General features: G+C 40.0%; 2 protein-coding genes and 1 long non-coding RNA gene across 3 annotated transcripts; 1 reads left to right on the forward strand and 2 right to left on the reverse strand.

Annotated features, from left to right (window-relative positions):
* Nucleotides 1-158: 158 nt before the first annotated feature.
* On the forward strand, nucleotides 159-3,320 carry LOC128444005 (uncharacterized). Its single transcript, XR_008339106.1, has 2 exons — nucleotides 159-382; nucleotides 2,176-3,320. It is a non-coding gene; the product is annotated as an uncharacterized LOC128444005 (long non-coding RNA).
* Nucleotides 1,352-11,207, reverse strand: usp3 (ubiquitin specific peptidase 3). Its single transcript, XM_053426293.1, has 15 exons — nucleotides 10,586-11,207; nucleotides 10,324-10,384; nucleotides 9,325-9,462; nucleotides 8,827-8,910; nucleotides 8,557-8,638; nucleotides 8,183-8,262; nucleotides 7,320-7,433; nucleotides 6,890-7,003; nucleotides 6,555-6,704; nucleotides 5,259-5,365; nucleotides 4,902-4,982; nucleotides 4,661-4,779; nucleotides 4,450-4,563; nucleotides 2,971-3,038; nucleotides 1,352-2,478 (listed from the first exon to the last, which is right to left on the reverse strand). Exons 1-15 carry the CDS (start codon nucleotides 10,674-10,676, stop codon nucleotides 2,037-2,039), a joined length of 1,845 nt encoding a protein of 614 aa, XP_053282268.1. The 5' UTR covers nucleotides 10,677-11,207; the 3' UTR covers nucleotides 1,352-2,036.
* Nucleotides 11,208-12,187: 980 nt separating this feature from the next.
* Nucleotides 12,188-16,548, reverse strand: si:dkeyp-73b11.8 (BPTI/Kunitz domain-containing protein). Its single transcript, XM_053427512.1, has 6 exons — nucleotides 16,448-16,548; nucleotides 15,008-15,199; nucleotides 13,901-14,077; nucleotides 13,727-13,771; nucleotides 13,404-13,482; nucleotides 12,188-13,276 (listed from the first exon to the last, which is right to left on the reverse strand). The coding sequence occupies exons 1-6, from the start codon at nucleotides 16,512-16,514 to the stop codon at nucleotides 13,186-13,188; spliced, it is 651 nt and encodes a 216-aa protein (XP_053283487.1). The 5' UTR covers nucleotides 16,515-16,548; the 3' UTR covers nucleotides 12,188-13,185.
* Between the last annotated feature and the right edge of the window lie 1,429 nt (nucleotides 16,549-17,977).

The following is a 17,977-nucleotide window of genomic DNA, read 5'->3' on the forward strand; positions in this document are numbered from 1 at the left end:
TTATGAAACTATGATGAACCATGACTCAACTGGCTGAAAAACTCCCCAACAAGAGAACATACCAGAGGGAAAAAGGCAAAACACCATTATATCTGTGTCGTCACTCCATTACCAGTTAAGTCCTGTTCCACTTGTTATCAGCAGCAGTGTCCCAAAAATGCAGGACAGTGGGATGTGGCACTGTTGGGAGGCTGATTACAGTCTGTGCTGTGACTCATGGTGTCATGATGTCCTTAACCAGACCCCTGATGCGAACAAATACAACGTGAGCTCATTATTAGCTGCTGTGATTGAGCCTCCCAGAGAAAAGGGGAAAAGACAGAAAGGGCACTTGTGTCATTAACGGGGACGGAGCAGCGAGCCTGCAGCCACCGGTGAGCAGGTGAGGACGAGCAGCTGTTCCTCAGCATATACAGAAGCACTTGTTCCTGCCTGAGCGAGAAGGCTGACTGGCTGGCACGTGTCCTGAGGGGAGTGCTCATGAGTGTGTGTGTGTGTGTGTGTGTGTGTGTGTTTGTATGTGTGTGGATGAGTATGTGTGTGGGTGGAGATGTTCGCTAGAGGGAAGGGAGAGAAAAAAAAGACGCATGCAAAAACATTTTTTTCTCTCTACGCTCTTTAACATATCAAAGGCTGTTTTCCATTAACGAACAACAATAATACCGGTGCTGGGACAATTATACTGAATATGTAAACACAGTGTACCTTCTGGTGTGCATGTGTTCAGCTTACACAACCAAAGAACATCATATGTAAACAGCAATAAATGACTAGACTAAATGTTTACATTTGGATAAAACGTACTGTAGACTATATTTATTTCACATTTTAGCTATTTTAAATTTGCCATAGAACAAACAAATTTATGTAAAAACATAAGTATCAAATGTCTGAAAAACCAAGTCAGCAGTTTTATCAATTGCAGATTAATATTCTGTCGATTGACCGTGTCCACTTTATCCACCGCTCTGTCCTGGAGTGGGATCTTACTTCTACACATAAATCAATGGTATAGCAGCTGCTGAAGCATCATTATGATTTAATATCTTTTATATTTCTGCAACCAAGAGCCTTATTTAGAGAAACTGAATTAGGAATAATATTAATCTGGATCTAAAATCTGACATTTCTCAACCGCGGTTTTGCTAGTCTATGAGCTTATTATCTGTCTCGTGCGATGCAATATTCTGCCCATTGAAGCGTTATTAAGAAAGGACCTTCAGAGCAGGTGTATCAGAAGAGTGGGTGTTTAGTTATCAGTGTTACAGGATGTCTGATTGTGGTGACGGCTCACTGCCAGGCTCAGGAGAAAAGGAGCGGCGCTCGGACACAGAAAAAAACACATCAAACATTAGAAAAAAAAGATTCTTCTTTGTATTTTGTCATGTTCTCTTTGCCTGATACACGTTCTGAAGTTCATTGGGGCGAGTGTAGCTCAAATATACTCCAACACCAGTACAGACAAAAACAAAACAATTTGACAATGATCATTTTTCACATTGGTTCTGGTCAAGAGGTTAAAACAACTTTCTATAGCTCTAATGAGCACCTGTCAGTCAATAAATGTGTTGGATTGTAAATCCTAAAATCTCTACTAATACCTGTAGAAAAATGAACTGTCAGGTTCTTAATATGTGGAAAATATACAGTCAGAAACGTTGAAAAAAGAAAAATGAAAAACTATTATTTTCACAATGACACAGTGTCTCATCAGTCTATACATTGGACCAACTGAGGTTTTCCAAGGCTAAAGCTTCATTACTTAACAATCACCTTTGTAATCTATTACATACGGAGAAATCTACCTCAGCTGAGGATTACAACATCGAGGAAATAAATGCAAAGTCTACTAAACAAAAAATCAAGCAGCAAATTATACATGGTGCCGTCATGCAAGTCATAAAAGAAGAATTGTTGCACAAATTTCATTATACATAACAAAATGAACTATTATAATCAAGCACTGTGTGAGATGTGGGCGACATGGAGCCGACATGGAGTGAGGTGCTGGTCTAAGGCAGTAAAGTCTGACTGAATCATTGTGCAGACGTCTGTACAGCTCGGCTGCTCTCCTCTGTGGCAGACTTGTCAGAGGAGTCTCTATCTATAGCAGCTGCATCCAGGTCTCTGCCCACATTTGCCACATTGAGATTATCGAAGGATTTCTCGTCCAAGGTATCCACCATGTGTGAGGCTGCTGCATCCATCGAAACACCGTCCGCAGCGACTGAACCTGCTGTGACTTTGTCCCGACTGCCTGCTCCTGAAGAAACGCCGTCCGAGGCTGTGCTGTCCACAGCGGGTTTGTTGCTGGTGGTCTTGTCCGAGGGCACGTGGCCAGTCCTCTCCACATAGAAGAGGATGTAGGCCTTGGCCTTCCTCACAGTGTCCTCATTGGTCAGAGATACTGTGCTGTCGTTGAAGTGGTACCAGCCGCCCTTGTGCCTGCCATATGCTGTATAATGCCCTGATCCAACCCTGTGAACACAGACATCCATCAGCTTCTACTCTCTGGCTTCCTACAAGACCTCATTTCCTGCTGCTGAGGGGAGAGGGATGCAGCAGCGCAACATCGCCACTTAGAGGCCAAAGGCAAAACAGCAGCACTTTGATCAACAGTTCCTCCTGGCATGTATAAATGCTTTTCAAGGACTCTCAGCCTAACGGCTTTCAGCATTTAGTGGCTTCATGCGTTTTTTAACTGCAGCTGTCTACAAGGCTTTTGAACAAAACTGGATCTGTACTGTTAATATAGCTCTGGAGTGACTGACAGCTGACTGTGGTAGGTAGAGCTGCTGAGATATACAAGTGTTGAGTCAATTATGCTCAGACAATGACTAAGGCACATCTAGGCTGCTGTCAGTGCTCATTGAGACAGTCAATTATGAGAAAATGCATTTTCTAGTCTTCCATTTTCATAAGCACTGAAATGCTGATCATATGATTAAGTCTCAAAAATGTTCTACTCACCCGGAACCGTGATGCACCACAACAGCCGCAAGGTCGTACAGGCATCTCCCTGGTACAGAGTTCTCTGGCTACAAACGTAAGAGCAAGATGAGAATTTACACAAGTGATCCTGGATTCTTTCCCTCTTCTTTCCCCCTTCCATCCCTCTCTTGTTTTTTCTCCCCTTCAAAGTCGCCCTCCTCAGGTCTGTTGGAGATGTTTTCCCTGTCCATTGTCACATGTGCTTGGTCATTGTGGGAACGATGGGTTTCTCTCTATATTTTCATATGGTCTATACTTTATGATGTTAACTGATTCGAGATAAGTTAGTTGGGATTTGGAGATTTGCAAATAAACCTAAATTGAATTTCTTCTCCACTCTTAGTTCTCCTCACACCATTTACCCAAAATATTAACTTAAGTGAATGAAGATGATTTATAAAATGTTATAATATTTAATAAATCTTTATGGAGGACTCAGGTGTTTCTTAAAAAAACGAGAAGCCTCCAAATGTTGAACATGATACAACTTCCAAGCAGATACAGAGAAAAAAATAATATTGTGAAGGGAAATTACAGATTTTCTTTGCATCCATTTTTTAGGCTGTCAAACAGATTTGCAAATCAACAGCACTCCCTGGAGAAACTAGAGCTCCTAGCAACAGTCTATATTTTATGTGTAAACAACTCAAATAAAAGAAAATCCACATCTTTTTTGGATGTATTGTGTCTGTAAGAAGCCAAAATGTATATCTCTGCATGACATGTTATTTTTCTTTGTGGATATAAATCCATCATCAGCGTGATGTGACGGTTTGACTAAATGACCAGTTTAGTCAAACCGAGCTACTGTAATTTTTGTAAATATACAAACCTTCTATACTATCTATTCTATTTTATTCTTCCTTCTGTCCGCAACTGCAATGTTTGTGCTGAACTTACAATGCAGTCATTACAGCTCAGTGTTAAATTTCACATGTCTTACCAAAGTCAGCTGTCTGGCATCATGCTTATTTTTAAAATTACCCAACCACCTTAATTACAAAAGGGGTTAAATTTAGACAAGTACACTTGGTTGTTGGTGCATCGGAGACAAAACAAATAAAATGTCCACAATGACAACTTCTGCAACATGTTCTAGTCTTTCCAAACAGTGGACGGAGAGTAAAGCATGGATGACCTATAATAAGTATTATTGATGTTTTGTTATTTGACATTTTGTGATATAGGTACAGAAATGTATTTCTTGAGTCCTGAGAGGTGCGGCTGACCTCTGACCTACTATTCTACTTGATTGTGGAGTTGGTGTGGGCTTCAAAGGCTACGCTGCAGCAGTCATAATTTGATAAATGTATTGTTCCTTCGATTTTCATCATTTTCAGATCTGATTGCTATTGACACAAAATACCTCCTACTCTTAAAAATCATTTGGCTGAGAAATAACAATTAAACCTTTATTGTAAAATTGCATGATCAGCATCTGTTCTGTTGTGTGCTCACCTCAAGCAGGTAACCCCTCATGTCCAGGCCTTTCAGTGGAAACTCCACATAGGTATCGACCTTGTTTCTCAAGAAGGCTGTCCAGTGGAACCTCTTTAGGTGCAGACACAGAACCTACAAAAGGAAATGAACCCCCTGGTTACTCCAGTACACACTTTTTAAGTCAAATTTGTGAATTATCATAAATGAAATGAGATTTTCTGTCTCCTACCTTTGGCAGCTTTTGAACCCAGAACTTCTTGGTGGATTTCTGTCGTTTTTTACACTTGTGGCAATAGTACAGTTCGGTTTCGTCAAGTTCTTCCAGGTCAGTGAAACTACGTAAGCAGTCTAATAAAAAAATAAAAAAATAAAGTATTAAATGTTTTCATTAATCTCAGCAGCACAATTAGAATCTAACACAGCCAAAAAACATGTCTAATGAGTCAGTGTCTAAGACGAAGGGAAATTACCACGCAAGGTGCAGGTTGGTCCTGGTTCTTGGTCCTTACTTCTCTTTTGTCTGAACTGACTTGGAATGTCCAAAGACAGATCTGTGAGAAGGAGACAAATGTTCGGATGTCATTTTCATCAGGTTCTTGTCTTGCTTTACTTATTTCCCCCAAAATGACAGGACTTACATTCCTTAATTAACTTTATAATGTAGAGTAAAAATCTATACACTAACCGTCACATCAACATTCATGTTACACTAATGGTGAGAAGTTTGCCGAATCAATGACTTTGCTAGACCACAACATTACTGGTAATCTTTCTTTCTTCAACTGTACGTGTTGAGAACATTTATTCAATCACAAAAGTTGCTTTACCAAGAAATGGATCAAACTTTCGAGATTCTGTCCCACATATCAGGCAGTTGACTTCATTCTGAAGCAATCCGCCAAAAATTGAAGTGACAACACTGGCAGTCCCATTTCTGTAGAGAATCAAACGGCAAACAAAGCAGGTTTAATCAATATATGTGCACAGATTCAAATATTATTGTGATCAATTAACACATAGGAAAATGTATTAAGATCCCCACATATTCTGAACCCAATCGATGTTTGCCGTTCATTTTTGGAAAATGTACTCAAGTAGACATTAACTCTAGCCTGGATGCCAGACGAACTTAGCCCCGCCCACAACATTTTAGGTCGGGCGGTTCGGTCTTGAGTCGCTCCGTTGGGAAAAAATTATGCCCGACCGGGCCAATCAGATTGTCAGGGCGGGCTTTATACGATGATTGACAGATGATCAACGGTAACGTAATCAACCACGTCATCAAAGTGCCCTTGGGTTGAATTCGTTTTCAACAAACATGCCTGCCGCTGGCGAGCTGAGATGTGTAGATGCTGCCATCGAGTCTGTTTTAGAAGACATCGACAGCGCATTCATTTTGAAAGAGGAACACAGAACGTGGAGGCGACGCCAAAGCACCGCGCTAATCCCTATCGCCCCGGCGCTTGGCTGTTCACAACGGACACTGAAGCGACGCTGAACCGCCGGGCAGCGCTAATAATATCACCCGTTGATGCAGTAGATCGCTGCACGGCTTTGTGCCAGTCACACCGGAGGCTGAAGCACCGCGCTGCGCCAAGGCTGCCTCGCGGTGCTTCAGCCTCCGTTGTGACCGGCACAAAGTTTTAACATGGGAGTGGATGGGAGCCAGCTGTTATTTAAGGCTTGGCGCTGCGCTGAAGCGTCCGGTGTGAACCCGGCGTTAGTAAATAACTCACAAGGCGTTGCTTAGCATACGTCACATACTACGTTGCTCTGATTGGTTGTAGGTCTATCCAATTGTGCGAAGAACAATTTTACTTCCTGGTCAGTTGAAACACGCCCCATAATCACAGCCCAATGGAGCGGTCTCAGACTCACATTCTGACTAGAATTGTGAGTCTGACAACGTCAGGCTACATTAACTCATCTCTGACTCTGCTCTATACAACCTCTAAAAAAGGTACGAAACTCTAACCCAATAGCTTTTAATAAAAAAATAACACTAGAAAATATAAGAGGCTTGGGTTTTGACGGCTGACAGCAAGACTACTGCACTTCACAGGTTTCAATATAAATTTAGCTTGGAAAGAAAAGTAAATAATAGTAAAGTTGGATGGACTTGCATGCAGCATTTGCCCTCTGGTGTGGAGAGTCTGACGCCATCCTGAGGTGAGACCGGGAGAGTGGACCCATTGCGACTGTACTGCAGCTCTCTGTGGAGGTGGTCCAGCAGGTAACGCATGAACTCGTGGGCGTCCTGCTGCTGATAACCCCTGGACACAAAAAACACAGCTTTCAATGACTCGACTGCAATAACACATAGCAGATCGTTTCTTTGGTGCATTTTTGAGGATAGAGACCATAACATGCAACACTTACACACACAGACAAAAAAATAAAGTCTATTGCCCGTATAAGAAGCTTAATTCTGAAAAACCTCTGAACAACATGAGCTTACCTGAAACTTGGCATGATTTTCCATATGGCATAGAATAAGGAGTCTGGACTGAAGGCGGTCGGACTGCCCTGCCACAGCGAACAAAGGGTTTTCCTGAACTCCTCCACTAACGACCTGTTCAACACAGAGCAACCCTGTTACCGCGCTGCATGAACTGCTGCAGTCAGAAACTAAAGAACGTCTAATTCTCTTACATAATGCAATAAACACTCATTTTTACATCTCGTCAGTCTTTGTATCGGACTATGTCTGTGATACTGAGTAGCACACTCAGTTTGGCTGTTAGGAGCATAATAAGAAAAGATTTCTGAGAGGATGTTTTCCATGATCATTAACAAGTAGGAATTCTGCCAATTTCACACTTGCTGAAATGACTCTCAGATCAATGCGCTCAGCCCACAACCCTCCCCCCTTCAGAAGTGGACCTTACACAGTGTTGTCCCCTTGGCTGCGGGTGTGGTACATCCTTCTTCCTGCTGTCTTACCACTGCGTAGAGCTACAGCGGGCAACTCCTTGAAATAGCAGCTGAACTGCTCGATGTTGCTGTTGAAAAAAAACACAAGTCTAGTAAAGCATGCCACACCAGAGATTTACTAAATTTGTTACACACGGTAATAACCATTAACAACTGAGTAAACAGAATAGTTTACAGTCCTGTAAACTATGATGTGATGGTCTGTGCTGCAGTGTTCATGTAAAAATGTTTTCTCCATTTGTTTATCTTTAAAAATAACAATAAATAATGATTTTACATTGTATTTCATAAACAATGAAACTACACTGATGATATATTGACTTTAATGTGGAAAACAGAAAGCCATTTTAAAGATAATGAACATGCACCAAAGACAGATGTATTTTCCCAGTTTTGAATTACTGTCAGGTAGTTACTTTTATAGGATTCAGATTTAGATTGTTAACACCATTTTTAAACAAATGGAAACTAAATGGTACCAGAAAAGTAGGAAGACAGATGTTTTTTGTATCCATCACATGCTTTGGCAAAGAGTCAGCAGTAATATCAGATGTTCTTCATATAAAGAAAATGTGCAAACGCATCAGCATAATCCTTTTGGAACTCAGTTTGAAACTGTGTTAGTTGGAAAGTCTGGCCTTTTACTGTGTTCCGTCTCCAAGCAGCCTGTGTAATAATCCCCCTGACTGTGCCCCAGACAGTATTAATAAAGGGTGACTGGTCGTGGGGCCCTGGTTCTACGGGAGCGGAGGAACTGAACCAAGCTGCAAACCCAGTTCACCACTAATGTGACCACATCCTCAGCGCAGAGCCTCACCTGAGCGACTGCAGAATGGCGTTCATGAAGCATGTGTTGCCCAAGTTCCGCAGACCTGTAGCACCTAAAGCTGCCCCGTCCTGGCAGAGACAAGTGACACACATTAATATGCTTTATATAAAAAAATTATATAAGCTTTAAACTAGTATTTAAAGATGTCACAATAGTCAGTTTGTGTGGAGGTCTGCAAAGGCTGCTGCGACTTATTTCACTGAAGTACTGAGTAAATAAAGTCTAATGAAAGGAAAATCGGAGCAAAGCTGGTATTAGTAGTTGTTGGCAGAAGTACACAGTTGTGTTAAGGCACAATTGTAAAGCGGCAGCAACTTAACTTCTTCATGAAAATGAAAATCAAAATATCTATTTTTACTTACATTGTCTTTTAACAGTTTGCTGTCTGGAGCTGGACTTTCCTGAAATTTTCTTTTCCTTGGTCTGTTACCCATCAGAGCTGAGCTGGAAGAGAGAAAAACATTTAACCTGCGTACTGATCATTTATTGAACATGTTTAAAATGCTTTATGTTTCGGAAAAGGCTTCACTTTATGACAAACACCACCAATCAATCAAAACTAATGCCCCGCTTAGATTATTTTCGAGAAAACAAACGCATATTGAGACTCAGTTCTTGAGATTGGCACTTACTTCTCTAAACTCTGAAGATGCTCCCTCACCTTCTGCACATGCCCAAGTTTAGTGTCATTGACAACAAATTCATCACATCTGTAACTATAAAAGACACATTAGAAAAGACACACGCACATTTGAAAACAGAACAAACTTACAGAGATTGAACCCATCAGAATCTTAGAAAGGAAGGCAGTCTTCGTTAATATACATGTGTTTATCGGTTGTAGCACTCAGCACTTAACCCCGGGTATGCATGTGGCAGGAGTGATTGTCATCAAATGTTTGGGAATGTAGTTTAAAATTTTGATCACTGTTTGTGTGGAATGGGATCTAAGAATGTGGCAAAGCAAGTGATCAGGCTCCAACAGATTAATGAAGGTTGTTTAAACATTTGGTTCCCATTACCATGGAATCTCATGCTTTGACTGATAGCTGTTTTAATGACCGTGAGCCGGGCCCCATGGTGAGTCACTGATTGTACACAAAGATAGGTCGGTCATGAGGGAAACTCACCAAAACACACTGAAGTTGCTGCAGTCCATGCAGACAGAGTGATGGGATTTCTCTTTTTCCTGTTTCTCCCCCCTCCTTTGACTGTTGCCAAGGACTTGAGTGTCTTCAAAGTGCTTCTTTGCATGTCCGTTGACATATCTGGATAAAAACGTTATTTTAGAACGCAAACATCCACATAGCTCGTATTTTGTATTTTATTATTTCCAGATTGAATACTTTTCCAACCATTTGGGTAAAATGTAATCTACCTGCAGAATAATAACACAGATATCTAACCATTTCCGATATTCAAACTTCAATCCCTTTTCCAAATAAAAATGGCTACAGAAATGAAATACAATCTTGCTTTATTGGTAGTATGGCTTGTACCAAAAGTTAAAAGTACTATCCTTGGTTATATTTACCTAAGTTTATGTTGAATATTGCTGCCCATGTAAACAATAGTCTACATATCTTTATCTTTGTTTGGAAGGTGTTTTGATGCTTTGTATTGGATTAGCTACTGAAACCCAGAAAAAAAAGTCAGTTAACTGTTGGGACTTACATTACCATTTATGGGATGTATATAGACAGACAGTCACAATTAGGGAAAGGATCACAGTGGCCAATGAGGTGTCCCCTCCCAAACTCATTTAAAAAATAATCAAAAATGTCCTATATTCCAAAAGCTGTTATGTTTTTAACTGGTACAAAATATGTAGTATCTCCAGCTGGTCAGTTTCAAACGTCTACCTCTGCCAATCCAGAGCTTCTAAGGGTGCATTGTGAATTGGTTGTTGATTATGTCAGTTGATGTTTTTGTTATGTTGGTGAGGGATGTTCTCTCCAAAGCAAATTTCCATTCAGGGACAAATAAAGAATCAATTCATCTAAAAGAATTGCAGCTTTTTCATGGAGGCTTCATTGACTTGCCAAGATTTAAACAATCCCTCAAAAGCAAAAGCATTGGGACGCCAGTATTTGAAGTGACTGAAGCACAAACAACAGATAGTATCTCACCTTCCACAGTGGACCGTGGTACAGGTGAGGCAGATCCACGGGCTTTTATTAGACCTGCAGACTGGAGACAAAACATGGAGCTGAATTAATTGTAAACAAGTGATAACACACCACTGTGACTGACTTTTAACAGATCACTCCTCCATGTGCCACAGCGACAGCATCGTGTAAATGGTCCCAGCATCTGTCCCGCTTGGCCCGACGGTGAGACCCAGGCAGGTGGGATCCATGTGGAAGTCACATGAGAGAATGACAGACTCACCGGTGCAGCACCAGGAGGACGGAGCCCCGTGAGGGAACCCGGGGGAGTCCACTGCGCAGCTCACGTTCGAGCTCAGATGAGGACACTCCATCGGTCCACGGCGGCGAACGGCTCGGCTAACGTTATCCAACACCGCAGCACCGGGAACCAGGCTAACAATAGGTGGACAATTAACCTAAACTAGCTAGCTGACGTTAGCCGAACAAGTACTTTATCTTCGCGGATATACAATTTCCTGTCTTTGCTCAAGCTAACACGTTTGGTAGCGACCAGATCTCCTACAAAATCTCAGAGAACAGAAGTGTAGCGATACCTCACCCCGACATGTTGTAAAACAAAGCCGCTACGTTATCGTTGGTGTGTAGGGTGCAGGATAACTGCTGGCGTTGGTCACAAACAAATGGAAATAACTTGAGGAAGTGACGTAGGGTCTGCCGGCTCGGCCAAACACCAACCAGAGATGAGAGAGTTTCCGTGAGGGTAATCGTAGACCACTTCCGGCTTAGCGTTTCCTTTCCCCCGAGCCACTTAGTATCACAGCGAGTTCTTCATATTCGTCACGTTTCTCTCGTCTATTACACTTATACCCACTGGTATTAACAGGAACCTGCTTTATTTTTATTTTGAGACTCTTATGTTTGGTAGTCACTCGGGAGCACGCGTGCGACGTCGCTTCCTTGTTCCGGACCAGCTTCCGGCATGTGCAGCAAGTCAATCATCGATGGGACCCAACGTAACCTTGACATAACACGTTAAAAAAGATTTGACATTAAGTTGAATTGTAATTATATAAGTTTAGAGTGCCTTAGCATAGTTTTAGTTTGTTTCAGTGGTGGCAGTTAAGTACATGGTTATTCACGTTCTGCACTCCAAGATCTAAAACCAATTGTATTATTGTTCTTTGATTAAACATTTGAATGTCAAATCTGTACCAAACGTCACTTGTCTAAATCGAGTCTCGGCCTGAACATATCTTTGTGACAACACTCAGTCTCAATCACAGCGCCACCTACTGGCAATAGGAAATGAATGTGTTAAACTTTGAAGCTAGTTTTTGTTAAAATGTATATTATTATAACTAGATTCCACAAATTCAAATCTTAACAACATTTCAAACGTTTGATGAGAGTTCTGCCTTGAAGTACAATCTAATAGGTATCATTAATCTGATAGCGGTGGACTAGTGGCAGAAACTTGGATTATGGGCAGAAAAGGCTCTGTCTCTGGTTCGACTCCACGGAGAAACAACAAAAAGACGAACCTGGATTGATCTGTCAAAAAATCCAAGAGCATTCTCCCTACCCGTTCTAGTGCCCCTGAGCAAGGCACCTTACTCCCCCAACATATGCTCCCCGTGCGCTGTACATGGTCGCTCACTGCTCTGTGTGTCCTGCACCAGATTGGTTAAAAGCAGAGGTTAAATTTCCCTACCTGCATGAGTGTGCCTGTGCATGTCTGTGCATGTGTTTGGGAAAAATAAATGTATCTTAATTTTAGAACTATAGCACAATGATAATACATTTATTGTGTAGATATTTACACAGTGAATGATAGAAATACAACTGACAGTATATGCCCCTCAAAATAAAAAAATCCTCTTTTTATTTAGAAATATTTTTACACCAAATAAAAAACATACAGATCAAAGTTGAATGATCTTATAGCCACATTGTACATTGTATGATAAAAAAGAAAAACATTTGAAACTTTTTATGTTTAAATCATTACAGCCCAAAACTAAAGATTTACAAATGCTATGAAGGAAAACATGAGTGTGCAGTGGGCACCTCAGTACAAAAACAAGCGGGACAAAAGCAGCACTAAATATATGTGTTGGTTTTTGAATGGGCACGTGCATTCAGAAAACTTTACACAGTTTTCAGCGAATGGTTGAGCGACACGAAGATGCAGTTATATTTTGGAAACCCAGCAGTGATTTATGAACTCACACAGTTAAAATGACGTCAGTTAACAATGTACAGGATGATGAGAATCAGAATATGAAATAATGTGATACTGCTCTTGACTTCTCTTCCATTAGACTGACTTCTAATCGACCTCGTTTGATGGAACAATGGTTTTGTTTATTTTATGGCTGCAATTCACAATGCATTTCATGTCTTAATTGCTTTCTCAATGAAATGTAAGAAATTGGTAAAATTTTCTTAAACTTGCTAGTTTGGCTCAACCAACAGTGTAAAACCTATTTTTTTAATCACATAATAGAAGCAGATAATTCCAACAGTTGAAAAGCTAGTTCAGCCATTAATTCGTTATTAAAATAGTTGATGATTCTGTTTGTGAATTAATAGACATTGTTTCAACTCTATTTGCATTTTGATCACACTCAGACTAAACAGATCTAGTTCGTATTACTGATTGAAAGCACTTGCTAAAGGAGCATTGAGGGGAAACAAAACACAACATTGAACAAAACTGTAATGGCCATTTGCATATGTAAGTAAAAAAGGAAAAATCTAACTTAAACCGAATTATTAGTTGATATGTTTGGCTTTAAGGCCACTGGTGTTAAAAGACTAAACCAATCTGGTAAAAACTCCACATGTTGTAATGGATGATATTGAATATAACAATGATATCTATGCCATTTCCAATGCCGGTTCCTGAAGAGGTACATTAGACTTTGGATCTTTATTTTTTCCTCCTGCCTTCGTCTTTGGGTTCTTTTTCCTAAAGGAAAAACAGTTAATATATAGATAATTAAAAGAGAGTGGCATTAACTGTAAGTAATACTAATGCTTTTTAGTAGTATCATCATTCTTTATGTAAAACTAAAAAGAAAGAAAAATTAACTTACTTTGATTGAACTGTCAAGACGACCACAGTTGTAATGATGGCGATGATAATGAGAGCAAGCAAAACTCCGCAGATGATCGCTGTCGAAGAGGACAACAGTGTAACACAAAGATATATGTAAAAAGATGAGATAAATAAACTACATAACGCAATTTTTGCAGATAGGTTTAACCAGTAAGAACATCATGTATAATGTATAAACAATTTATGAAAACTAAACAACCTCTTTTGCAAAGAGAAATAATTTAAAGATAATAAGACTGGAGCTTGTTGCGGCTTTTGAATAAAATTATAAATTTCACTCAATCCATTGTGTGAACTCACCAATAGGAGTGTCTGGCTCCTCCTCCTCAATTTCGTCACCATCATCTTTGAACCAAGACATTTACCATAAGCATGTTAAAAACATGTTTGACAGTACTATAATTGCCCTTTTTTGGGGGGACATAGCAACATATCATTGGCAACTCATTACAAAAGAGAGAGATTTGCACTCACCGTGGATTCCATCACAGGTGTGATTGCAGCTTTCATAGGAGAAAAATCGGTTTCCGTTTCCAATGCAACCAGTCCATTGGAACTTTTTGCATTTGTCATGAACGGAATCATAATAGTATCTCAGAAGCTGATTTTTGCATTGACCTGAGTCCTTCTTAATGTGACAAGCCTTCGTTTCTGTGAAGAGAAAACATCTTCATTATATTATAATCATTAGAAGTAGTCATAGCAGTGACTGCAGTTTGTACATAATGCTAATACAAAGTACGTAAATGTGACTGATAGTATCTAGGCAGTTCAGCTGTCACACAATCAGAGTGATAGATGACTTCAACCTTATCACAAAGGCTGTAAAAGTCTAGGGTGTGTTCTTTCATGCTTGTCCATGAGTCCTACTCTTTCACCACTTGGTGGCGTACGGCTAATACTCAGTTTCTCCCACAACCTCAGAAGAATTAAAGAAATGAAATAAAGAAATGAAGGAAAGGAAACAACGATATTTGGGTCAATTCAATTGACACACAAAAAAGCAGTTTTTCAATAACAAATGCTCTTTTTCAAGGTTTACAGGGATCCCTGCCTAAAACTTTGTTGAAGCAACTGAATCAAGGGACCCCTCCTCTCTCTCTTTCGCTTTCTGTGTCTCTGTCCCTCCCTCTCTCTCAGTCGAGATAGTCAAGGCGTGATGATGATGATGATGCATTTCCTTTCATGGTCCCTTAGGTCATAAAACTCTTTAGCTGCAGTTCATGTTCCAAAGTCCTCAGAAACAAGCCTTGAAGAGGGATGTATGTTTTCGTCTGGGTTCCTCTAATTTAAGGCAGTTCCTCAATGAATCAAATTGAATTTTTATAGCCTATATTCACAAATCACATTAGCCTCATTCAGCTTAAGAAGGTGCGATATCCTCTGCCCTGAACCCCCTTGGCCCCTCACCAGGACAGACAGAAGTGCATCAACATAATATTTACAACATTCATGAGAAAAGACAGTGTGTAACATAAATGTAGAGTTGTATCATTTACACAAATAAAATGTTACATTAGACATGTTGAGCAACATAAACGATTACACGATTCTCAGTATAAATTCATTAAACGATCTTACCATCAATGGGGTAGATAGTTTCTGCATTGACAGAGCAGTTTCTCATGCAGTCTCTTTCTTTTTCAAAACGGTTGGCGTTTCCTCCGCTCCCTGAGTATATGAAAGGCTCGCAGCGATCTTTGAGGTGATTGAAATGGATTGAATGAATGAAGCTTGTGCCATCACCGAAATCTGGTTCCAATTGACAGAAGTCTGTTGGAGAATAAGACACAAACTGCAAGTTAGAGACGTTTTATTTGCACAAAGCTCACAAAGGATTCTTTGGTTTTTCAAGCATTTAATAAAGCCTACAATTATTATTTTATTCATGATTTTTTTTGCTTGTAAATATTCTGAGCATTGCTATAAGAGAGCCTGTGACCCAAGCATGTCATTGACAGCGACTGCTAAATGTTATTGTTGTGCATTTGACAATAAATTCTTGAAATCTTGAAATCTTGAAACAATATTTTGGTGTAAAGTACAGTTGGTTAATCACAAGAACAAGCTGGTGAAGTGACCATTGCTCAGTTACTGTATGAATAACGCTTCAGTAGAAAGCCTCAACAGATACTGTTTGACATAATTAATGCTTAACTAGCCTCATCACCAGAGATCCACTCCCTCTTTTTACGACGGCAATAAAAACTCATTTTTCAGTTCCCCCCTCTTTACACGTTTCAAATGATTCTTCTACCAATAAGGCAGCGGGTTTTATAGGGAAACTAACCAACTGGGTTAGTTGCTCAAAATCTGGACCTTCCCAATAATTTACACCATGACATAGTTTTAGTCTGGTCACTCTCAGACAGAAATGATCTCAGTGTTTAAACGCTTGGAATTACAGAGGCGGGAATCGTCCAGTCAGCTTAGTTCAATCGTTTGCAGTGTGTAAATAATATTTCCAGGAGACTAAAGACCATCTTTTCTTTCCTATTTTTTTTTGGTCCAGTCTAAAGACAATCATTGTTGGCTTCAGTTGCAAGTTACAGCATGAAGAGAATGTCAGGGAAAAGGTAAATTACAAATGTATCCTGCTGAAAGATGCAGTCTAGACTTGTTTAATCTAAATCAAATCAATTCTATTAATTTCAAATGTAACCGGATGTGTCTGCCCCATATTTAGTCTCTATAGTTCCCCACGTGACAGAAATCTGAACCGCCATGTTGCCCTGACAGTGCTGAAGGTGACGCTTTATCTCCTTGATCCAGTTTCCGCAAACGATAACTTTACGTAAAACTGAAAGACCTCAGTCGATAATGAAATATGTACACCATAACATATTTGCAAATCCTTTAAACTGCTGTTTAAAAAAGCAGCGATACAAAAGGCTGATGATTACTCTGTGGCCTGTGTGCCGATAGTGAGGCCTGTTCTGAAAACTACATCTCGGATCAATAAACAGAGTTTTGGTTTTTTTAAATTTTTTTTAAAGAGTGATGGTAGAAGGAAGCGTTTACCTGGAATGTTTGAATGGCTGACGTGGATTGCGGCAAAAGCCATCCCCAACAGCAGCAGGTGCTTCATCTTGCTTCTCGTCTCGGTCCTGTCTGTCCCGGAGTGGCGGTTGTAAACTACAGTGGTGGAGGGTTATCATCGTTGAACTTTGGACAGTCACTTCCTCGATGGTAACACCTTCCATCGTAACAACTGTCACTGGCTAGAACAGACCTCTTCCCCTTTTTCGTACCTTTACCGTTGAATAAGGTTGTAATTTAGAACCTGATTTAACAAGCTCCATATTCAGCGGCTCACATACACGATGCACATCTGTGTATTTAGTTTATCTATTCATTGCTACTAAGTGATCAAAGCTGTTAAACAGCAACAACTGAGAGGTAGACTGAGAAATGTGTCTGTTTATAGAGTGGCAAGGTTATCTTTGATATTGAGACCGTATGTATCAAAACCAAAATGACTGCAAATGAGACCCGAGCCTTCACAGTCTTTTATTATAAGAGATATTTATTGAGTGAATTCAAATCTGCCTGTCATAGAATTACCTCAGGTAGTCACTTTGTTCTCTTTTTTTGTCATTTTGGCAGAAATATTGATGTCGACTTTCTTTACTCACAGTGTAGGACTTGTAGTGTGTGTGATCATCACTCTAGATTATTTACAGTCTTCAAAGAAGAAGAAGACAGACAGATGGACAGGTGGGTAACAGCTGTATTCCAGATCTCCGCAGGAGGGTTTTAAGATTTATAAAAATGTTCACAAGGAAAGACGTATAGTCAGTCCATTATTAGTCTATGTGCACTACACGTCACACATCACACTTGTGAGTTGCATAATTATCCACTATTGACTTGTGAAGTTAAAAAAACCAAAAGGTTAAAAATTTTAACTGAAAATACTTGGGGTGTACATTTTTATTTGTTATCTCATTGTCTCATTATTTCATTTCCCGATATAACCTAACACCTCCATTTTTGCCTATAGATGTTGTACCCAAAACAGTTTTATTTAATATATGTTTCGGTATTTAGAGAAATGGAAAGGCCTTTCTTGTGTAGGCTATTTATTGAACCATAGCCACAGGTCTAAACCCACTCTATGTAAATAGTTGTTGATATGAGGACAGAATCAGGATACTTACAGATATGTTAGCCATTACCTATCAAACTAGAAACCATCTTATACTGTACCTCACCCCAACCAGCTGACTTCTGAGATGCCTCCTGTGTCATGGGTATTAGACACCAGACCTGCGTAGCTCATAGACTGTAGCTATATAACAATGGATGACATGACAGTTCCCAAAATGTTGGACTATGCATCTTGATCACCACCTGGGGACTGGCCACAGCATAGGTCATAAACTATTGTTAAAAGTCAAAGCACACGTCATTTTCCTCATTGTTGGTTTCTGTCATTTTAGGTAGTTCCTATCACACTGATGTAGAACCTGAATCAAGTCACTGATCCACGTGAGAACACGGCTCCAGAGGAGGATATTTGGGCTTAAATCATTGTGTAAATGACCCCGA

This window comes from Pleuronectes platessa, chromosome 7, assembly GCF_947347685.1.
Source record: "Pleuronectes platessa chromosome 7, fPlePla1.1, whole genome shotgun sequence".
In the NCBI taxonomy this organism is placed as follows: domain Eukaryota; kingdom Metazoa; phylum Chordata; class Actinopteri; order Pleuronectiformes; family Pleuronectidae; genus Pleuronectes; species Pleuronectes platessa.

Bases quoted from the DNA above. Each gene is read 5' to 3' on its own strand.
- si:dkeyp-73b11.8 (XM_053427512.1), bottom strand. From the start codon at position 16,514: ATGAAGCACCTGCTGCTGTTGGGGATGGCTTTTGCCGCAATCCACGTC. The intron at 15,200-16,447 runs GTAAACGCTTCC...ATTCTCCAACAG, and splicing joins CAGCCATTCAAACATTCCAG to ACTTCTGTCAATTGGAACCA. The intron at 14,078-15,007 runs GTAAGATCGTTT...TTCTCTTCACAG, and splicing joins AACTATCTACCCCATTGATG to AAACGAAGGCTTGTCACATT.
- usp3 (XM_053426293.1), bottom strand. From the start codon at position 10,676: ATGGAGTGTCCTCATCTGAGCTCGAACGTGAGCTGCGCAGTGGACTCC. The intron at 10,385-10,585 runs GTGAGTCTGTCA...TTTTGTCTCCAG, and splicing joins GTCCTCCTGGTGCTGCACCG to TCTGCAGGTCTAATAAAAGC. The intron at 3,039-4,449 runs GTGAGCACACAA...TTACGTTTGTAG, and splicing joins TGAGGGGTTACCTGCTTGAG to CCAGAGAACTCTGTACCAGG.